Source organism: Phocoena phocoena, chromosome 9, assembly GCF_963924675.1.
Source record: "Phocoena phocoena chromosome 9, mPhoPho1.1, whole genome shotgun sequence".
NCBI lineage: Eukaryota > Metazoa > Chordata > Mammalia > Artiodactyla > Phocoenidae > Phocoena > Phocoena phocoena.
Window position 1 is genome coordinate 61,988,345 of NC_089227.1, and position 23,444 is coordinate 62,011,788.

The window sequence follows — 23,444 nt, forward strand, 5'->3', positions numbered from 1 at the left end:
AGGGGCTGTTGATGTTCACATAGCGCTACTGACTTCTGTCTATAGCTGTGTTGTTTTCTTGAACAAGTTATATCTGAGTTGGTTTTCTTGTCTGTAAAATGCTAATGAAAATATTATACCTCCTTGATTCTAAGTAACACTATGTACAATTTTTTTACGTGTAAACTTCTCTGAAATGATCTGGGGGTGTGGTTAACAACTGATACCCTCCTGAGAAGCTGTCATTAAATGAATGGATGACCTGCTACTCCTGCATTTATGGTAATATTTACCCAGCAGGGTTCCTGCAGGGATTTAATGAGAGAGTGTATGTGAAAAATGCTTTGTAAACTGTAAAACATTATTCAGATGTGAGATAATGCTTTCAAAAATGGAAAAGAGTAATAATTTTGTGTAGAACAAACAGGATGTGTTGTAAAGCACTTTGTGAGTTGTTAGGTGTAGTATATCTTAAGGGGCATATATGGGCCAAGTTTGGCTAGGTGATTTCCCCTGTGAAGTTTCTGTTGGTTTTGCTTCTCTTAAGCAGTGGTAGGGCACTAAAGTGATTTTCATTCTACAGCTGATTTTCTCATCTCACCTCTTACTTCTAGCAGGAGCGGGGCAAGCCTTAATTTGGTTGAGCTTTAGTTTTCTCATCTGTGATGAACTTAAGCCATAAATCTTTCAGGTTGAACCATTCCATGGGGCAGTAGTACCGTGTCTTGAATTTTAGTCCAAAGTGTGCTCCTGACTGTGGACCCTGGACAAATCTGTGCCTCAGTTTCCCCATCTATAAATTGGGTTAGGCTACTTCTAATGGCCCTTCCAGCTTCACTCTTCCAGCATTGCCTAGGATTTCACAGCTGGGTCCCCGTGTTCCTCACTGGAGGTCTGTGAGCAATACCTGGTGATACTGGGGAGGCACGTGCGCTGCTGCTTGGAGGGTTCCCTCTAATTGCCTTTGTCTGTCCTTTAGGGAACATCCCCGGCTCGGCCGTGCTGGTGTTTGACATCCATGTGATTGACTTTCACAACCCTTCAGACTCCATCAGCATCACCTCCCACTATAAGCCCCCCGACTGTTCAGTGCTGAGTAAGAAGGGGGATTACCTCAAGTATCACTACAACGCCTCACTTCTGGATGGGACGCTGCTGGATTCCACGTAAGGGCTGCCAGGGATCGGTGGGGTGTGAGCCTGGCAGATAACAGTCAGTGTTCCAACAATCCTCCTTTTCTTTTCATCAGATACTGGTTGAGAGCTTTTATCTTCATGCCCTTTGTGCTGAGTATCTCAAGTGTACATTGCTACTCCGGTGCATTGTTCCAAGAGTTCCCTATGAATGGTTTCAGCCTGCACCCGTGAAACTGTCTTTCTGAAAAGCAGATCTCATCTTATCCTGCTGTCTTTAAAAATTAACCCACAAATAAAATCTAAACTCCAGAGTCTGGCACATCAGGCTCTCTTGTCAGCTCTGTTCTGCCTCGCCAGCGTCTTCTGCTGAGGCCCATCTTCTGCCTCCCAGGGGTGCCATGTGCAGTGGTGCAGGATGTGCACTGCTTACACCCTTCCTTCTGGCCAGCTTCTGCCTTGGCTTAAATGTATTCCCTTTTCTCAAAATCTTTGCTTAATTCCTAGGAAGAATCAGCTGCTCCCATTTCTGCAGTCTCATAGTCTCATAATGTTTTATGTATTACATGCCTTTTAGTTATTTTTGTTTCTATCGCTGTTGCTGGTCTGAAAACCTTAGACTCCCAACATGTTTATTCATATTATTCCTTACACGTAGACCAGAGCATAGCACAAAGGGAGTACTTTATAAATGTTAAGTGATTGAGATGAATCTGAAAATATATTACTAGGAATCAACAGTGTATACTAGTATCACACAGGTAAAAGGAACTTTCCTTCTTATGTATCGGAATCTTCAGAGGTATCTATAAGTTAATACACTATTCTCTTCTTTGGGAAAGAAACATTTTTGGCCTTTTTAAAAATTTTATTTACTTTAGGCTGCATTGGGTCTTCGTTGCTGTGCACGGGCTTTCTCTAGTTGTGGTGAGCGGGGGCTACTCTTTGTTGTGGTGTGCTGGCTTATTGCGGTGGCTTCTCGTTGCGGAGCACAGGCTCTAGGCACGTGGGCTTCAGTAGTTGTGGCACACGGGCTCAGTGGTTGTGGCTTATGGGCTCTAGAGTGCAGGCTCATCAGTTGTGGCACACGGGCTTCAGTAGTTGTGGCGCATGGGCTTATTTGCTCCGTGGCATGTGGGATCTTCCCGGACCAGGGCTCAAACACATGTCCCCTGCATTGGCAGGCAGATTCTTAACCACTATGCTAACAGGGAAGTCCCTGTTTCTTTTATTTGTTTATTTTTGGCTACATTGGATCTTCGTTGCTGCGTGTGGGTTTTCTCTAGTTGCAGCGAGCAGGGGCTAATCTTTGTTGCGGTGCATGAGCTTCTCATTGTGGTGGCTTCTCTTGTTGTGGAGGACAGGCTCTAGGCATGTGGGCTTCAGTAGTTGTGGTACACGGGCTCAGTTGTTGTGGCTCGTGGGCTCTAGAGCACAGGCTCAGTAGCTGTGGTGCATGGGCTTAGTTGCTCTGTGGCATGTGGGATCTCCCCTGACCAGGGCTCAAACCCGTGTCCCCTGCATTGGCAGGCGGATTCTTAACCATGGTGCCATGCAGGGAAGCCCTCAGTCTTTCTTTATGTCTCCCTATAAGTACACCCATTTTTGTATTGAGCCTGACTTAGATTCCCAAGTTTAGTCTTGAGGAGAAAGAAGGGCTTCATATAAATATGTGCTACTGCATTTATTCTAGATGGGGAGGGTCTTCTTTCCCCCTCACACGTACCTCTGCCTTCTAGCTTCAGGTGACAGAGTGTGGCTGGGGAGAGCCAGCGTGGAGAGCCTGAGGGACATACTCCTCAGAGCATTCTCTCTGGTGCTATGAGATCCGGTATCCTCAGGCAGTTAACGTTATTTCATGAGATCTAAAACGTGCTGGTTGTTAGAAGCATCATTTTATGTGTCTCAAGAAAGTAAGAACACTGCCAAAAAACAATGAGATGATGTCAACTGTAAGATGTATCCCAAATCAAGAGATATTAAAATGTGAAAAAAATATGCATTATAGAATCAAGGAAATATGTTCTAGGTTCTGGGGCCCAGATTTACAGGGACCTGGCTTGCAACAAACCTCTTTGCACTGATGATTAGACAGTGAGGAAGAAGCATGGCTTGTAGTTGTTTTGGGAACAAGTGAGCTTATGCATGGGAAAACTAGGTTAGAACAGTCTGTAAGGCCGATGGCTAGCTGTCATTGCTCTGGCCAACGTTCATATTCTTGTCTGGTGCTCCTGTGGCCTTGGAAAGGGAAGCGGGGGCGGGAAATGAACAAAGGAGTTTCTTCTCTGGTGGGTCAGGATAGGCTTCCCACGTGGGGTGGGGAGAATCAGTCTTCCTGCTTCTAACGTGTGTTTGGTGGATGCACAATGTTACAGAGCATCCGGGAGCCGCGTGATGCTCCTTCCTCTTCTCAGAAACTCCATTCTGAACCACGTGAGTCATTTGTGTCACGTGTAAATTGACACGGAAGAGCAGTGTCTGGGCGTCCCTGCTGGTCTCCGCTGGGTGGAAGCTTCAGAATAATGGGATAATGGGAAGTGTGGCAGGAGACTGCTTACCGGGGTGTGGGAGAGGAGCTCCTTCTGGAAGAGGGGATCTGGTCCCACCCCAAGCCCACATGGGCTGTGTAAACAACGAGGCAGGTGCTGCTGTGGTTGCTCATTCATCAGCGCTAGGAGAATCCACGATGGAGAGGATAGAGGGGAATGTGGGTGGAGAGCCAGAGGGGGCAGCCTGCAGGCAGGAAGCAGGAAGCCTGCAATGAATGGGAAGTCGGGAATGCACAGAAGGAATGAGGAGAATGTCTGAGAGAAAAACGGCAAAATAAAAAATAAAAATAAAATGATGACTTGAAGAAAAAGAATTAGCAGGGTTTTCAGAGATGACACATGAAAACAAATTGCTTGCTTGGAGGATTTTTTTTTTTAACTTATTTATTTATTTTTGGCTGTGTTGGGTCTTCGTTGCTGCGTGCGGGCTTCCTCTAGTTGCGGTGAACGGGGGCTACTCTTCATTGTGGTGCACGGGCTTCTCATTGCAGGGTTCTCTTGTGGAGCACGCACAGGCTCTCGGCACATGGGCTCAGTAGTTGTGGCGCACGGGCTTACTTGCTCCACGGCATGTGGGATCTTCCCGGACCAGGGCTCGAACCCGTGTCCCTTGCATTGGCAGGCGGATTCTTAACCACTGTGCCACCAGGGAAGCCCTTGGAGGATTTTTTTTAATGTATGTTGAAACTGGCCTCAGAGAAGAGTAAACATTTGTTATTTGATAACTAAATGAGTTCTCAAATATTCTGTAAGACTTTGAAACCCAGTAGTCCCACGGGAAGTTCCCCACGGTCCCTGGAGAGAGGCAGTGTGAGGGCGCCTCTGTGCTGCTGACAAAGGAGGGATTGTGTGTGGGGCAGGACAGAGGACCCGCCTGCCCTCCCGCAGGCCTGGGGCCAAGGCATCCTGTGCCAGAAGTGGCTTTGTTTCTGCTTCCTCCCAGGTAGGACAAATGCAAACGCGGTTTTAATTTGCTAGCTCCAGAGAACCAGCCTGGCCCTGGGAACCAGCTTGAGGAGGGAAGGAGGCTGCGGCCCTGCAGCCAGGGGAGGCTGGGAAGCCTGAGAAGGGGAGGTGACCAGGGGAAGTCCCTTCCCTGTTGTCACCACTTGGTGATGGCCATCAAGGGGGCGCCAAGATATCCAGGAGGCTTTTCTTCCTCGCCATTGAAGAACATTCCCACTGTTTGCCTTTAGGATGTGATAAGAATGCCATCAATTTGGAAATAGATTTACTTTTAATGAATGAGGTGACTGAGCCAAGTTTTATTTGTTTAGATTCCCCTGGGACCTTGGGCATCAAGGATAATTAACACCATGGCCCAAGTTCACAGTTATTTTTCTGGAGTCATAGGCTATTACAGGCACAAGCACTTCACACTCTCAAGGCCATCCATTTATTGAGCTCTTCATGCTTGCTCTCTGCCGTGCCAAGCATATTATTTACTATTTGAAACCTGTGCCATAGCTGTTATTATCTCCATTTTATAGATGAGGAAAACTGAGAGATTATATTTTCTAGGGTCAAATTAAATTTGACCAGGATTCAAACTCAGGTCTTGCTGAATCCAAATACCAGGACCTTACCTACATTATGTATTTTTAAAATTCTCATGGAAATTTCTGACTAGCTACAACACTGACTAAAACTTAGAGAAAAATTGCAAGACCAATACAAAGAACTTCCCCGCTACGCCGAACCATTGGTGAGAAGGTTGCCACTGCGATGGCTCTTCACCTCTGAAAACTATAGTGTGTATTTCCAACAGAGGTGGACATTCTCCTACATAATTCAATTAAAATCAGGAAGTTAATGTTGATACATTACTTTTAATCCTCAGACCCCACTTAAGTTTTGCCAATGTTCCAATAAGGTCTTTTAAAGCAAAAGGATCCATTCCAGTATGTCCAAAACTCTCGAACTCCCTTAGTCTTCCTTTGATTTTTACCTTGACACTTTTGAAGGTTATGGGCTGGTTGTTTTGCAGAATGTCCCTCAATGTGGGCTTGTCTGATGTTTCCTTATGATTCCATAGGGGTTCTGTATCTTTGGCAGAAAGATCACAGAAGTGATATGTTCTTCTCAGGAGGATACTCTTAAGTACCAGTGGGTTCATGGTACCAGTGGGTTCATGGCCTAACCAGGGACTCTTCTGTTTCATTTTTAGGTGGAACTTAGGTAAAACGTATAATATTGTTCTGGGATCTGGACAAGTCGTGTTGGGAATGGATATGGGTCTCAGAGAGATGTGTGTTGGAGAGAAACGGACTGTGATCATTCCACCCCACCTGGGCTATGGGGAGGCTGGTGTGGGTGAGTATGCAACAATGTTAAAAGGTGTTTGGGGCACATTCACCATCTGTATTTTGTGCTTATTTAGAACCACAATATGTTTCTTCCATTTAAAACCCAAAGACTGTGGGACTTTTTTTTTTCTAATTTATTTTTGGTTGTGTTGGGTCTTCATTGCTGTGCGTGGGCTTTCTCTAGTTCCAGCAAGCGGGGGCTACTCTTCCTCGTTGCGGTGTGGGAGCTTCTCATTGCCGTGGCTTCTCTTGTTGCAGAGCATGGGCTCTAGGCGCACGGGCTTCAGTAGTTGTGGCTCACGGGCTCTAGAGCGCAGGCTCAGTAGTTGTGGCGCACGGGCTTAGTTGCTCCGTGGCATGTGGGATCTTCCCGGACAAGGGCTCAAACCTGTGTCCCCTGCATTGGCAGACGGATTCTTAACCACTGCACCACCAGGGAAGCCTGGGGACTTTTATTTAAGTATTTAGCATTTTTGTTTCAAGACCCCGTGAATTTGGTGTTAGTGCCACGTTAATGGGATTAAGCAGGGGTTTCTGTGAAATAAACCTTGGCTCTTCAAACCCACATGTGGGAAATGTCCCTGAAAGGGCTTGCCAGGTGACTTCTCTTAGGTGAGCCAGGTGCTTCCTTGGGGAACTGTTTCCCAGGACACTGGAATGCTGAACCTATAAGCTATCCAAGGAGATTTGCTTGTGGAAGAGATTGGTCTCAAGTTCTGGAAATACTGGCGTTACTTTGCCCTCACAGCTGTTACGGTTTACTTCATGATTTTGGCCAAAATGAGCCCTCCTCATGGGGGTGGGTGGGAACCCCTTCTTTTTCAGTTTTTATGCCCCTACTGTCTGGAGATGGAGGAGATGGGAAGTGCTAACTTATAGAAGTGATAAGCACTTTGGATTTTCTTTTTCAAAATTTTTAAGTAATTGTAAAAGATACTCTCTGCTAATGCCCCCAATCGGAGAAGAAACACTTTAAAAAATATGTTGTATATCCTGTATGACCATGCTCCTATGATATAATTATAGTTATAATATATAATTTAAAGTAATGCACATTTATTTATAGTCACATACTTATAGGTTCTTTTGGGCTCATACTACATATACTGTTCTAGAATTTGTGTTTACAAATCATATCCTGGATCATGATTTTAAGGCATACTGTATTATTCTTAAAGTTCAGCGGTAAGATTTATTCAAAAGTTCAAGCACCATTGTAGTCTCTGCTAGTGGCTTTTAAACTTTTTTCACCAAGACACAGTAAGAATTACATTTTATCTCCCAATCTGTGTTACACATAAGCATGCAATTTTACCTAATATACATATCCATTTAATTTTATATATAAAATTAAAACTAAGTTTCATAAAACAATACCTATCCTTTCTATGTGCAATGTACTCTGATTTTACTCTATCCCTTAATTTAAAAAAATATTGGTCACCATTCTCTAAACTGATTTTGAGACTCACTACCCACAGTTTGGAAAAACCACTCACTGATTGATGCTGAACTTTCTTGCTTTTGCAAGAGATGCCTCTATCCATGAGGCAGCTAGAACCGGGGTGGCCGGCCGGGGGAGGATGAGAGGGGCGTGCCCTCCTTCTCGTTGCTAACGCCCCCTCCTCCCGTTGCTGCGGCAGATGGAGAAGTGCCCGGCAGTGCTGTGTTGGTGTTTGACATCGAGCTGCTGGAGCTCGTGGCTGGCCTGCCGGAGGGGTACATGTTCATATGGAACGGCGAGGTGTCAGCCAACCTCTTTGAAGAAATTGACAAGGACGGCAATGGAGAAGTCCTCCTGGAAGAGGTAACTGACCTTTTTGAAGGGAAGTGGGACCCAAGGAGTTCAGGGAGCCTCACTGGGCCGGGGTACCCATCCGGAATGTGAAGCCTCTCGGAGTGAGGACAGCTGTGCTTGCTTGTGATGCTGGTAACCTTCATGCTCATGTACCAAGCACTTGCACACACAGTCTCTAAGTTGAGCTCACAACTCCTCTTTGAAGAAACTGAGGCCCTGAGAGCTTCAGGGCTTGGCTCCAGGTCTCAGAGCTCGGATTCAGCTCTTCATTCCTGGGTGCTCACTGCGGCCTGCACTGTGCTAAGTGTTCTTCACATATATTATCTCTCTTGGCCTTCACAACAGCCTTGTAATCATCCCTATTTTTCAGAAGCAGCTGTGCACAGAGAAGGTAAATGACTTCCCCAAGGTTGCACAGCCATCCAGCGGTTTGTACACATCCCCGTCTGGAGCATCTGGATCCTGTGTTGTTTCTCCTGCACGAGACACCCCTTTGTGGAACTGGGCAATAGAGTCCTCTGTCTTGTCACAGCCCCAGGGAATTCCAGTTCTCCGCCTGTTCCACGTCTGCTTATTCAAGGACGTGGCTCCAGCCTTCTCCCCTATCTCTCTTCTGTCATCATCTCCCCAGCTACTGGACCGTTCACATTAGCCCGAGAACATGCTGCTATTTTCCCTTCTCTTAATACATCTTTCCATTTCTTTTAGGTCTTTGCTCCCTTTACAGCAAAAACCTCAAAAGAGTTGTCTGTCCTCCCTGCCTCCAATTCCTTTCCTTCTAATCCATTTCACACCCACTCCTGTTGGGTTTTTATCCCTTCACGCCACTGAACCTGGTCTCACTAAGGCGCTGAACCTTACTTACTCTTACTGTAGCACAGCTGTCTCCTTTCCCTGGCTTCCACAGCACAGTTTCTATGTGTTCCTTCTACCTCACTGGTGGCTCCTTCTCAGGAGTCTTCTTCCTGGGCTCTTCGGGTGGAGGCTAAGTCCTGAACTTGAGCTCTTCTCCCCCTTTACATCACACCCTTGGTGGTCTCCTCCAGTCCCATGGCTTTACCATCTTTGTCCTGTGACTTCCAGACGGGCAGCTCCGGGCTCATCTTCTCTCCACTTCACACTCAGGTATCCAACTGCCCACTTGATATCTTCATTTATTGAACCCCCAATATCCATCCCCCCGAACTTGCTTCACCCAAAGCCTTCCCCATCTCATTCGATGGCATCGCTGTCCTTCCAGTTGCTCAGGTGAGAGCACTCAGTCATCTCTGACTCCTCTCCTCCTCTCACAGGCTAGAATAAATCCATCAGGAAATTATTCTAGCTCTATCTTGAAAGTATATCCAGAAGCTGCCCACTTCTCATCACCTCTACTCCATAGCATCTCAGTCCAGTGCCCACCACCTCCCGCTTGGACCTCTACGAAGGTCTTCTTGCTCTTACCCTTGCCCCTCACAGCAGCCAGAGTGATCCTTCTAAAATATAAGTCAGAGCATGGCCTGCTTCATCTCAGAACCCTGCAGAAGCCTCCTGTTGGGCTGCATCCCGCAGGCCTGAAAGCCTTGTAGTTGCCCAGCCTTGAGACTGAAGAAAGAGCCTAGAGACAGCAACAGAGACATCAACAACTTATTGGATAGGGGTATCATACAAGTCTGCAGCAAAAGGTCCTGCAGCTACCCCCTATGACTGTGTACGGCAGACAGGAGGCAGGACATAACAGGAATCTCCGTTACCTGGGGGAGAAGGCCACCATTTATAGGGGAATTGACATCAGGTTGGCTTATCAGTTACCAGGGAAACCAGCAGCTGGGGCATGTCCCTCACAGCCCCAGGTTAATGACCATCACGAGGGCAGAGGTTTCCCTTTACCAAACTAGCAGGTGGAGCCATTCTGGCCTAAGGATTAGAACAATCACGAGCTGGGGCAGGGGGCAAGCATGTTCTTGTGAGTAGGGTGTAGGTGAAGCAGAGACTAGTCAAACGGGATGTACAAAGACAAGAGAACAGCCATCTTGAGTGGCCTGACCATACATCCCCCTATTTCCAAAGTCTTTGCAATGGCCCACAAAGGCCCTCCACCACCTGCTTGCCGTAACCTCCTCTCCAACAAGTCTCCCTTTGCTGTCCTGTAAACACACTGGGCATGTCCACCCCGGGCCTTTTTACCAGCTGTTCTCAGCTCAGACACTTCCCCTAGATAACTGTTGGGCTTGTTCCCTCACTTCCTTCAAGCCTTTGCACAAGACTCTTTCGCATTAGGGTTTTACCCTGACCACCAAATTGATACTTCAGCCCGTTCCCCTAACTGCACTCTGGATCTTCCTTACTTGGCTCTACTTTTTCATTTTTCTGGAGCATTTTACTTTCTAAGTTAACATGTAGTTCACTTACTTTTTAAATGTTCCTTTTTGATCATGTATCTTGGCCGCTAGCGTGTGCTAGAATTGCAAGGGCAGGATGTTCTGCTTGTTTATCGATATATCCCCAGGGCCTAGGATGGTGCTTAGCACACAGTAGACAATCAGTGTTTATTGTATGAATGAATGAATGACTGAATGAATTAGAGGCGAGGGTGGTTAGGGGATTGGCCTTTGGTGGAAAACTGAGTGTTGATTTGGGGAAAAGGGATAGTTCCAGTGGTTGCTCTGTATTGGCTGCCTGGGACCTAAGGGCTCCTGGAGTCATTTTGGCAGGGGTTTTTTAACCTGCATCTGGAGGAAAAAACCCGGGTCGTGTAGCTCAGAAGATTTTGTCTGTTCTGCTGGCTCAGACTCAAATTCCAGCCCCATCACCCTTGGGCTGCTCTGTTCAGGCTCCAGCTTGGTGTACTCAGCTGCTGTATCTCATGGTCTGTCCTGCCCCTTTCTCTCCAGTTCTCAGAATACATTCATGCCCAGGTGGCATCTGGCAAAGGGAAACTTGCCCCTGGATTCGATGCTGAGATGATTGTGAAGAATATGTTCACCAACCAGGACCGGAATGGAGATGGGAAGGTCACGGCTGAGGAGTTTAAACTCAAAGATCAGGAGGCAAAACACGACGAACTCTAAACCTGATATGAGCTTGTGTGATGCCAAGCCCCCTGTTGTGGCAGAATGTGCAGTGAGGGTGTGAGGGTCTCTCAGAAGGGGAATCGTCAGCAAGTAGTAGGTGGGTCATATAGTACCTGGGACATACATCGGGGTGGGTTGATACGCATGGTGAGAATTTTAGGCTGATGCCGGTGATACTAAAAAATCAGTGCGGGTGCCTTAGCATGGGTTGTGTAGAATATTGAAAATGCTGCATTGTCAGCAGTTTCCTGAGCCTTCTGGGTAGTTTTGTTATTAAAGGAAAATAGTGTCATACAGAAGTTATAATCATCTTGGAGGGAACAGAAGAACACGTGTCTAGGATATTTACATAAAGAGGATTAAAAATGTTTTTAACTTGCTGGTGTTTTAAAATTATTCTCCAGATGGCTAGAAGAGACAGAGGGCATGCCCCAGCAGGATTCCCAGAGAGCCCCAGAAAAGATTCCCCAGTGGCCCGTATGGGCCCTGGTAATGCCCAACCTCCACCGTGCCTCTACTCACACACTCACACAGACACACACACACACAGACACACACACACACACACAGACACACACACACACACACACACACAGGTGTGCTCTTCTAGTTAATCATACCCCACCTCACTGTGGGCCTCCCATTGGCTAGGTAACTTGGAGGTTAAAAAGAAAATCAGTGGACCAAACAAAAGGCATCTTGGACCATGAGTAAAGAATTTGATTCTGCATTTGTCACATAAGATTATCTTCTTCACTCTTGCTTATTCCCATCACTCATCCCATAGCACCCTCTCTTCTCACCCTGAATCCTTTGATCAGATATAGATACACATAGGGCTGGTGGCTAAGCCTAGCTCCAGAGTTATCTCACTGTGGCCAAGATGGAAATGTCATCCCAACAGGTGAGCATAGACAAAGTGACATATTTCTGCCTCTCATTCGTGTCCTAGAGAGGGAGGTGCCCTAAGGCCTGGGAGCCTCTCTTTGCATAGAAGGACACTGTACCTGCTGGCCTGTCCCACGTTATGCAGTAACCACCTTGCTGCCTCATGTCCTCTGTTCCCAAGTGGTGGTGGCACTCACCCTGCAGTAACCAATGATTTTCCTTTTGAAACAGCTTTGTTTTACTAATTTAAACTATTTTGTACTGATGTAGCCCTGAGATAGATAGTTCCTGAAAATGCTGTGCACTCACTCAATGGAATAAATGTTGGAAGATGACTTGTTCATAAATAAAATATTGAATTATATCATCAGGTTTTGTGGTATTTTATCTGAAGTCTCATTTTTCCCATGAGAATACACCATGCCATCAGAATCCCCTTGATAAAAACTCAGCAGGACTGAACTGGAAGAAGTGGAAGATTGCCGTACGGTATATAGGGGATGTATCAGTCAGAGTCCTGGCTGCAAACATACCCTCATGTGGGACTTCTGAAGAGAAGCTAATGAAAGTACTCTTTACAGAAGCGTGGGCAGGGCTCAGGGGGCCCAGTAAGGACGTCGAGGTACCCATGACTGCTGTTGGCCAACGACAGTAGGAAGCTCTTCCACCCCTGGGCCTCAAGGGTCCAGGGGAGCCTGGGCGGGGCTGCCTGGTAGGAGCTGGTAGAGGGATGCAGCCACTCCCAGAGCTGTGGCTGGCAGTGGAGCAGAGTACTGAGGGGGGAGACACCCATCCTCTCTGTCCTGCCACTGGCTCCCATTAGCTGAAGCCAACCCGAAGCCAGAGGGCAAGGAGCTCAGGGGCTGGTGTTCTCAGGGATCAGTGTTTTGGGGTGCAGAGGAAGGTGGAGAATGACCAGTTGGGGTTGGGTTGGAAGCAAATGGAGAATAACTGGCACAAGTATAGGGAAAAAACTATACATATATGGCTTTTTAAAGAGCAAATGTTCTGGTTTACTCTTTGCAGAAGCAACTTCAGGGACTCTGTGTGCTTTTGGGAGGGGAAGGAGGTGCCCGTGGCCTTCCTGTCTGTTCCCTAACCGTCTTCTACGGTGCACACAGTCACTCAGCCTTTTCATTTAACAGAATTCCTTAAGGGCACTACATACGTTTATGATCTGCTAAACTGAACTGCTCTTTGGAATGCATTTGACCTCTAGCATTTCATTATACTTAGCTTACGTATCTTCATGAAGATAAACATCCTGTGCTTGTTCTCTACCCTAGATCTTTAGATGGTCCTGTTTGAATTTCTTCACTGGCTGTTTTCTATAGTGGTGGAGACAGGTTGGCTGAATAAAAAATAAGTTTCTCTGGGGAAATTAAGGACTGTGGGCCTTAGAGCTTCAAGAATGGAGGGAAACTTTAGCTTGTATTTGTTTTTGTATTTAAACTGCCTACCTGACTGCTGAACTGGGACACTGGTCTCTTCTGGCCTTCAGACTCGGACTGAAGTCTCGGCTCTTCTTGGGTCTCTGTCCTGCAGGCTTTTGTTGTTCAGCTTTACTGAGGTATAATTAACAAAACTGTAAGACATTTCAAGTGTATGTGATGATTTGACATAAATGTACATTGTGAAAGGATTCCCCCATCTACTTAAATTAACATATACATCACCCATCACCTTTTTTTTTGGAGAACGTTTAAGTTCTTCTCTTAGCAAATTTCAGCTATATGATAGCGTTATCAACTATAGTCACCATGTTATACATCAGATCCACAGACCTTATTTATCTTATAGCTGGAAGTCTGTATCCTTTTTTGTATTTCCCCCACCGTCTAGGCCCTGGTAACCACTTTTTTACTGTTTCTATGACTTCAACTTATTATTTTTTGATTCCACATATAAGTGATACCATGCAGTATTTATCTTTCTAAACCTTTGACTTACTGAGTGCTGCCTGGCACTTCCATTCTTTCCGTTGCTAAGGGAACATATGCATTTTGTTAGGGAAGTTGGCCCGACTGCAAGATTATACATAAGCACTTTAATATCTTAGGTTTCTAGGAACAGAGCTGCTTTCTTTGAAAGCTGCTTTCTTTCTTCCCTTGGATATCTTAGGGTCCGGAGTCTTTTTATAAAATAAGAATACTGCTCTCAATTATTTATTGCTAGTTGCAGATATTATTAAAATAGTGTTTGATTCTGTGTGGTCATCCTTAATGTTGGAATTTCAATAGGTCAGGGGAATTCCTTCCAGCTTACAGTGGCCATATTTAAATCTCATTGAAATGCAGACAACATCCAGATTTATAGTTCCCCAAATTTCTCCTCTGAGCTCTAATCTGCCTATGGTATCTTCTCCTATATATCTCACAGGCATCTCAAACTGTGTGTTCAAAATAGAATGTATATTCCCACTCCCTTCCCAGCACCTTCCATCCAAGCCTGTTCTCTCTCATTCTTCTCTTGTACCCATTCGTTCAAACCAGACACCTGGGGTCACCCTATTCTCTCACCCCACATGTTTAATCCAACAGCAAGTTTTGCCATTTCTGAACTGGTAATGGCTAGAAGAGGCTGTAGAGACCGCTCTCATGGCTTCCATTTTAAAGGGAGGTGACTGACCTATAGTCTTAGTAAAGGACTGAGCAATGACTAGAATGCAGGTCATAACTTCAGTATTCTTTACACTTACACCATGCAGTGTGCTTATTTGTGGAAGCATATTACAAATCCTTTGGAAAATAGCCAATATGGCAAGCTCTAATAGCAAATACAGGAGTAAAGAGCTCTCATTAGATAAGGGATTCCCAACTTTTTCTATGTGAAAAAGTCCTCCAGGTAATTGATACTCCCATGCCATGCTATCTGCTTTAAAGCAAGAAACTTGGTTTTGAGTTCCATTCTGGAAATACCCAAGAAGGGAACAGTCTACTTTGTGCCACCGAGTACTTTGTTTCACTGTTTATTATAAAAAGGAGAAGTAGTGATGCAAGATAAGGATGGGCTGCAGGAAAAAGGTTTGCATCACAAGACCTTGCCTCCCTACCATATTCGACTGGACTAGAGATTACCGACCATACTAGATGTCCAGAACCAGCTGGATCATGCTTTGTCTGTATCACAGCTCACATGCTAAGAAAACCAATAGACTCTGCAGTTCAAGCGCTAGAAGTCAGGGTCAAATTTATCACAATGGTAGGGTTCCCTGGTGGCGCAGTGGTTAAGAATCCACCTGCCAATGCAGGGGACATGGGTTCAAGCCCTGGTCCGAGAAGATCCCACATGCCGTGGAACAACGAAGCCTGTGCGCCACAACTACTGAGCCTGCGCTCTACAGCCCATGAGCCACAACTACTGAAGCCTGCACACCTAGAGCCCGTGCTCCACAACAAGAGAAGTCACCGCAATGAGAAGCCCGCGCACCGCAACAAAGGGTAGCCCCTGCTCATCGCAACTAGAGAAAGCCCGCATGCAGCAACGAAGATCCAACACAGCCAAAAATAAATAAATAAAATAAATAAATTTATTAAAAAAAAATTTATCACAATGGCAAAGTCTAAGCCTTGTGTAAACCATTATGGGGCAGCCAAAACTCAGAATGGGAAGTCAGACTGCACAGAGGAATGTCAGTTCCTAACCCTGAAGTACTCTGTTTTAGTCAGCATGAGACCCAGCTATATTTTATTTTCTGCCTATGGCTGTTTCTGAAACGCTTAGACTTTCAATATAGTACTTCTTTTACTAATATTTTCAAAGGGGGAAAACAACTTTCCTAGGCCCCATTATTTTCTGAAGGACAGATTAAATTTTCTCTGCAAAAATCTTTTTATATTTATAGTATGTAAATCTGAAAATAATCTAAATAGCCACTATGACAAGGACATTAGGATTCATACATCACACACAAAAACATGGCAGGTTTTGCTGAATGAATAATAATAGTCTTGACAGAGTTAAAAAGGCTTTTCATTTCATTTTCATCATCAGTGCTTCAATATAGAACATTTTGTAATGATTAGTGGCATGTAGATACCAATAGATTTTTTTTCAAACATCAAATGCCAATATTTTTTGGTAAATACCGATTTTCACCAAACAAAATAACCAAACAACACAATTTTAGGAGATGATTAATACCATCAGCATAATTCACCCAAATTATAAAAACGACAACACTCAAAATCATGCACGTTATTTCACCATTTCATAAAACTTTTTAAACGTCTACAAACTTTCCCAATGTAAAAAGACTTCTCAAAAATGTCATAATAACATTAAGCTACAAAATTCACTATGGAAATGTAGGGAGTTATTCTTCAAATTTTTGCTCTAAGTTTTTTTTTAATCTGTTAAAAAATATAGTGAGGAGTGTGTTGAGAGAGATGGAGAAAAAGGAGCTTCCAGTTGGAGTCAATAAATCTGAAAATACTTCAGTAATATAGAGGAAGAACTTCAAGATCAAGAATATATTATAAATAAAATCTTTTAACAAGATGAACAGATGAGCAGCTCTTGCATCAATTGTACCCACAGGTGAGAGGTCTTGAAGAATGCTTGTTTATAGAATCTTCTGTAAGATAGAGTTGGCTACATCCAATGATTCATCTTTTACTAGAACAATATCATAAGAGTCCATGTACTTTTCTAAAAGCTCATCCACCTAATCAACAACCAAAAAAATCACAAAAATTAAATTAATATGCAGGGGGGAGAAGTAAATAATCTCAGTATAAATCTCACAGCTATGTTAAATCTTTTGGGTAAAATGTTATAAATTAATTTGCTTTCATAAAACCTTTGAAATGAAGAAATACTTTCAAAATTTTAAAACTCATTGACATAGGAAGTTTCCCACATGGTGGCTTTTCTTCTGAAATGATTTCTCTCTAGCCCAGTGGTTCTCAACTGGGGAGATAGTGCCCAAGGAACATTTGGCAATGTCTAGAGACATTTTTGATTCTCAACAAGTAATGATATGGGCTTCTAGTGGGGAGAGGTCAGAGACACCTCATTTAGAATGTACACTCTCCCTCCCCTATAGCATGCGTATGTACATACCAACTCCTTTAATCATCACCAAAGTAAAGGAATAAAGAGAAATCAAAATGTCTCTAAAATAACTGGGGCTTCCCTGGTGGTGCAGTGGTTAAGAATCCACCTGCCAACTCAGGGGACACGGTTTTGGGCCCTGGTCTGGGAGAATCCCACATGCCGCAGAGCAACTGGGTCCATGCGCCATAACTACTGAGCCTGCGAGCCACAACTACTAAGCCCACGTGCCACGGCTGCTGAAGTCTGCGCGCCTGGAGCCTGTGCTCCACAACAAGAGAAGCCACCTCAATGAGAGGCCCGTGCAGTGCAACGGGGAGTGGCCCCCGCTCGCCGAACTAGAGGGCCCGTGCGCAGCAACAAGGGCCCAGCGCAGCCAAAAATAAATAAATTAAATAAATAAATTTAAAAAAGAAAAAGTCTCTAAAATAACTACTTTCTCAGGCACCCTTTGGTAATGATTGTCTATAAAGTTTTATCCTAATTTTTTTTCCTAAAGAAAATTAAATCACATCTATATACTTACTCTATCATTTAGATATCCAATTTTCAGAATGTGTTCAACATTGGCTACTCCATCTGCCATTTTTAAGTCCCCTTGGGAGTCTCCCAGCAGAATTATGTTGCTATTGTTTTTTAGTTGATTGAAATATTCTGTATTCTTCAAGGATCCATCATGTTTGTTAAACACATGAATTAGTTCTCCTTTAAATCCTCTGAGCAGCCCCTGTTAAAAATATAAATCCTCTGAAACAATAGGTTCTGCAAGTTCTACTTGTTGTATTTTTACATTCATGATAGGTAAGAAGGGCTCTGAGAAGTTAATGACTTCCTAGAGGCCACTTTAAATGCACTGAAAACCATTGAAAACCACTGAAAGCACAATGCTTTGAAAACCCAATTTTCACTTTTCATTTGTTTCCCAACGAAAAGGTCTCATTTTATGTATGTCATAATATATTGTCTTTCTTAGAACTCATTCAAATAATGTCAGTTCTAATTCACTTTTTTCCCCATCTATGGATATTAAGTGTTCAGAATTGCTGCATTAAATTACTTTAAAAGAAGTTTTACTAATTTTATTATTAGTCTGCAGCTTCAGAAACAGAAGGGTATATTATTATTATTATTTTTGGTATATTATTTTTAAAACATGGATATAGATATAACCCTGGGAGAGATGATGATTTCCAGAGCAGGCCTATCAACTTGGCCTAGTTTAATGAATATACATTAAATAATAAATTAAAATGCATTTACACGATTAAAATATTTTCTGATACTAAAATTAATCATGAAGAATGATTTGCTATTCTTACATTGTCATCAAAATCCATGAAGTTGGACACTACTTTGACATTTGGATAATAAACACCAGCTTGACGGATAACCTCCTCTAGTACATCACCGATACCAGCTGAGAATATGAACACAGGAATACTGTACTGTTGCAGCTTATCAAAGAAATTCTCATATCCTTCCCTGTAAGATGGAGGTAAGAAGTGAGTGTTAAAGAGCAAGGTATATCTCCTTTTCACCTATAAGTTATAAAAGCTAAATATTTCTACTTGATTCTATGGCTCATTTATATTCTCATTTCAAAATACTGCCCAAGAGGGCTGTTACTGTTGTCTATGACACTACTGCAAGTTTTTCAAACTGGTTAGCTTTTTATCCTCCTTTCAGTAAATTTTAACAGTACAAATTAGATGATTTTAGAGTTGCACTGAATATGGATATAAACCTACAGTTCAGAATGTATATCATTTTACAGCAAATAATTGAAGCACACCTTGAAAAACCCACAAAAGGTGAGCTGGAAGACCTCCTGCTCGTCATCTTGCTCATCTACTCCTTATTGTAAGAAAAGCAGAGTGGTGTATTCTCTTTACATCTGGCATCTCTCTTACCTAAGATGTGGCAGCCATAGGTAATGTCTTGATCTTAAAATCAAAACTCATTTTACTCTTAATGCACTATAGGTTAAGCTGCCTACAAAGGAATGAAATACTTACTAGCTGTCCTCACACTCTTTCTGACAATTTAATGCTTTGCTCCTTAGAAGCAGATTACCTTAAAATGTAGCATCATCAAAAAAAAAAAAAAAAAGAAAAAAAGAAATATCATCATATTCACCCAATGAATTGAAAAATTTAAGAGGTGGTAAACAGTACTGAAAATAAGCTTAAAAATGTTTATAAGGCTTCCCTGGTGGCACAGTGGTTGAGAGTCCGCCTGCCGATGCAGGGGACGCAGGTTTGTGCCCTGGTCCGGGAAGATCCCACATGCTGTGGAGCGGCTGGGCCCGTGAGCCATGGCCGCTGAGCCTGCGCGTCTGGAGCCTGTGCTCCGCAACGGGAGAGGCCACAGCAGGGAGAGGCCCGCGTACCACAAAAAAAAAAGTTTATATAATTCATATATTACAGATATTTTTATTACCTGCTAAAACATATTCACCTTTCCTAGAGATAGTAGTTTTCAAGGGGAGTTTGAGAATTCAGAAGGCAGATCATGTAACAGAAACAGACTTATGAGCTTAAAATCCTTTTCAAGTTGATTTATAAACATTCCTTTCATATTTCATGTCTTTCAAAAGTATTTTGCTAAAATATTTCAAAATGGTCTTAGTTTCATAAATTTTTAAGTTAGTCTTGAAATTATCTAATATGTCATTCTATATTCCTTATCTTACCACTGTTTCATGATAGGTGGCATATTTTGGATATGTTTTTATAGGTGATATTTTATAGATTATTTTAATAAAAAAACACACTTGAATACATATATAACAACAGTTCAAGTCCGTAGACAATTAACAACAACAAAAAAAACACCCGAGAAACTAACTTGAGCATAATGTCAGATTCTTCCACAATTTCTTTAAGTTTGGCTTTTGGTAAAGCCTGTTCAACAAGCAAACCATGTGATTTAGTATACCTGGAAAGTATAAAGAGAATATCAATTATCAAAGAAAAAGAGAATATCAATTAAAGCAAATTAAGACTATTTTCTTTATTAAAAAGCATTCTTCACAGTATGAGAAAATGAGCATTTCATTTATTGTAATTTTGAATTTAAATTTTAGAGATTTAAATCCATCACTAATGAATGTTATACCCCACGTGTCTCGAAATGTGATATGCATGTTCTTACTGTATTTCCCAGTTCTCAAAGTCTGGTTTAATTTAAATGTGTTAATAAGATAATGAAAGGATACAAGGTGTAACTCTGTCCTCAGTCTACAGATAAAACTGAATTGAAGCTAGGGAGGCAAAATCATTTCTCTGATTGCAGTGAGAATTAGAGCTAAGCCATTTTTTCCCACCTGTATGTGATCTGAATTTTCATGAAGAGCCTAAGTACTGAAGATGTTGCCTAGTGAGCCGGAGAAAATTCTTGCTATGGAAATTTTTATATATAGGTGCTTTGTAATTACATAAAACCACCTATAACTATAGCATCTCAGTATAATAGGCCTTTAGAACCTCTCTAGCTGATATCTAAAAATCCACCTATAATATTCCTAAGTGACCCTCTTCTCTGAGTCAGCTCCCATCATGTTAGTGAGCTCATTCTCCCAGGGAAGTTTATACCATTGCTAGAAAGTTCTAACTGCTGGACAGTCCTTTCTTTCATCATGTTGAAATCAGTTGGCTTAAGCCTTCCAAGTCTAGTTCTGTTTCGAGAGGCATGTAGAGTAAGTCTAACCTCTTTTCAGTGTTTCATACCATAAACACTAATTAAGTGTGCAACGTATTCAGGTTAGGTAATGGGATAATGAAAACCAGTAACATCATTCCTAGTCTCTTGAGACTAAAACCACAAGTTGTTGCTTCTCAAATCAAAGCATCCTCTCTATTCCTTGAAATCTTCCTCAAATGGGATGTCCAGTTCCTGTGATTATCTTAGTGGACTCCTTTGACACAGACTAAGTTTGTCAAAATTTCTCTTAATAGCATTCTCCCAGGACTCAACACAACGCTTCCACTGCGGTCTGCTTGGAATGCTGCATTTTGATTAATGCAACCAACATCAGAGGCTCATTTCTCAGTAACTATGTCACCTGCTGGCTCCAACTAAGTTCAGAGTCAACTTAAATCCTATTTCTTTTTCTTTATACATTCAGCCACATCTGTCCATATACTTAAAAATTTTTTCTTCTTTTTAATTTAAGGCTTGAGTGCAGGATTTAAATTTATTCCCACTGATCTTCATATTAACAAAACAAATTCTAGACTGTTGCAGTGATTAGAGAATTCGAGTTCATTTTGTCATATTTAATCACTGCTCTAACTCACTGGATAATCTATGAATCTATTTATATACAGTACAGGGGAAAACCATTAGTTGTAACTGTAATGTTATTTTATATTTTTAAACCTCCCATCACCCAATACACACTTACCACTCTACTATATAAGGGTACTTCTCTTCTACAGTAAGAACAGGATCAATTTCAATAGCATAATACTTTTCCTTTAGTTGCAGTAACTAGAAATAAGTGAATAACAATCATTAAGACTACAGAGTTGTCATTAAGCTGCTTAGTTTTACAGAAAGCAAAACAATGTAAGCAAGTGTTTTCCACAAACTGCTTTATATGGTAAAGATTAGATCATGCCTAACTAATGCATAGATCCACTGAAGACATCTTTGTTGGTCTTAGTTTACATATAACTAAATATACCTGCAAAAAGTTACCTTGCTTTTTCGGGGGCTTCCCTGGTGGCGCAGTGGTTAAGAATCCGCCTGCCAATGCAGGGGACACAGGTTCGAGCCCTGGTCTGGGAAGATCCCACATATCGTGGAGCAACTAAGCCCCTGCGCCACAACTACTGAGCCTGCACTCTAGAGCCCGTGAGCCACAACTACTGAGCCCGTGTGCCACAGCTACTTAAGTCCATGTGCCTAGAGCCTGTGCTCTGCAACAAGAGAAGCCACCTCAATGAGAAGCCCGCGCACCGCAACAAAGAGTAGCCCCCGCTCGCCGCAACTAGAGAAAACCTGCGTGCAGCAACTAAGACCCAACATAGACAAAAATAAATAAATAAATAAAATAATAATTTTTTTAAAAGTTACCTTGCTTTTTAAAAGTACTTTCAGGTCAGTAATTCAGTGAAACCAGTAATCAAATTATCACTACCAAAAAACTCTTGTTCTCCTATGAAAGTATGCAATTTGATTCATATTTGGAGTCTTATTTGTTAAAACAGACACAGATAGACACTTACTCAAGGAAGTAGAGAACTGAGCCAGTTTCCTGATCAATTTAAGGGGACAAAATACATAAAACCACAGTACTTTTTTATGGCTGCAAGGCTTGTGGGATCTTAGTTCCCCAACCAGAGATCGAACCTGTGCCCCCTGCATTGGAAGCTCGGAATCACAACTGCTGGATGGCCAGGGAATTCCCATCACAGTATTTTTGTTTTAATTCTCCAGTTAATGTAAGGACACCAGAATATTTTGGTAATCTATTAAAAGTTTCTCATGTAAGTTTTATTGTTATTGTTAAAAAGTTACTGTTAATTTTTTCATTAAAATAAGTTGGGAGCATATAGTCCATACAATAAACCTAAGACCTGTGAGTGTTTACTATGTGCCAGATATGGCTATAAGCACTTTGCAACCATTCTTGTTTGTATGAATGAACCTGAAAAAACTCTCAGCAAAAAGGGTAATGAAGTTTTTGAGTAACTCTGGATTATAGTTAGTGTTTACCTTTTCTCGACATTCATCTGTAATTAGCTTACAGTTGTCAATGACATCTAAAGAAAGAAAGCAAACTAGGCATTAAAAAAAAATACTCTGAACTATATTCAATATCCTGGGAAAAACCATAATGGAAAATAATATAAAAAAGAATGTATATATATGTATAACTGAGTCACTTTGCTGTACAACAGAAATTAACTAAACATTGTAAACCAACTATACTTCAATTAAAAAATAAATTTAAAAAAAGAAAAGAAATACTCTGATGCTACTAGTTCTATGAATAACTTATTACTTTTAACTTAAATGCCAAGTCAAGTAGCATGGTCATTGCAACTTTTGGTGTTAGTGCTGTAATTCACATGGCATTCCTAGAGAATCTAATGGTTTTAAAATCTAAACCTTGGATCTAAAGCTTTTTTCCTACATTTGGGATTACTTGATTAGAAATTCTCCAGAGAGGAATTACTGGGCCAAAGGGTACAATTTTTAGTAGTTTTTAAAAATAAATTATCAATGATTTGTCAAATTACACATGTTCCAACAGTTAGTGAGAGGGCTTATATCAGGTTAAAGAGTATTATTTTAAAAACTCACTGCCAAGTTTGGAAACCAAAAAAGGTATATTATCCTAACAACATATTTTAACTGGATATTTATTTAGTAACTCACTCTTTTACTTAGTTTATCAATGACACAAAAATTTAGTAACATTCCTAGAAAACACAAAGCATTTGATAAATCTGTTTCTTTAGGCTAATTCAAAGTTTTAAATTCATTTAAATATTTCCTGAGTAGACCACATTTGGGAGAAAAATTTCAGAAGTCTTCATTCCTCTTGCAACCAAAACCATACAGGAAAACAAGCCATTTACATAACATGGGGAAAACAAATCCTAAAAATATAATAATAAAATAATAAGGCTCCCTCACTTTCAATGTCCATAAAGAAGAAAAAACCCCAAGCA

At 42.1% G+C, this 23,444-nt stretch overlaps 2 protein-coding genes across 8 annotated transcripts in view; one reads left to right on the forward strand and one right to left on the reverse strand.

Moving 5' to 3' along the window:
- Window positions 1–11,198, forward strand: part of FKBP9 (FKBP prolyl isomerase 9) — a 49,609-nt gene extending 38,411 nt beyond the window's left edge. Inside the window, exons 7-10 of one of the 2 annotated variants that reach the window (XM_065883915.1) lie at window positions 959–1,145; window positions 5,829–5,974; window positions 7,611–7,774; window positions 10,639–11,198. In XM_065883915.1, coding sequence (XP_065739987.1) covers window positions 959–1,145; window positions 5,829–5,974; window positions 7,611–7,774; window positions 10,639–10,815 — 674 coding nt within the window. In that variant the 3' untranslated portion in view covers window positions 10,816–11,198. The remainder of the gene's footprint in view (window positions 1–958; window positions 1,146–5,828; window positions 5,975–7,610; window positions 7,775–10,638) is intronic. The other variant, XM_065883916.1, reaches the window with a different exon arrangement.
- Window positions 11,199–15,518: 4,320 nt separating this feature from the next.
- The window catches only part of NT5C3A (5'-nucleotidase, cytosolic IIIA), a 41,465-nt gene continuing 33,539 nt past the window's right edge, over window positions 15,519–23,444 (reverse strand). For 2 of the 6 annotated variants that reach the window (XM_065883917.1, XM_065883921.1), the window contains 6 exons: window positions 22,483–22,529; window positions 21,167–21,252; window positions 19,609–19,698; window positions 18,081–18,243; window positions 17,288–17,488; window positions 15,682–16,372 (listed from right to left, as the gene is read on the reverse strand). In XM_065883917.1, coding sequence (XP_065739989.1) covers window positions 16,271–16,372; window positions 17,288–17,488; window positions 18,081–18,243; window positions 19,609–19,698; window positions 21,167–21,252; window positions 22,483–22,529 — 689 coding nt within the window. In that variant the 3' untranslated portion in view covers window positions 15,682–16,270. Of the gene's footprint in view, window positions 16,373–17,287; window positions 17,489–18,080; window positions 18,244–19,608; window positions 19,699–21,166; window positions 21,253–22,482; window positions 22,530–23,444 lie in introns of all 6 variants that reach the window. The other 4 variants (XM_065883919.1, XM_065883922.1, XM_065883920.1 and 1 more) reach the window with 3 other exon arrangements.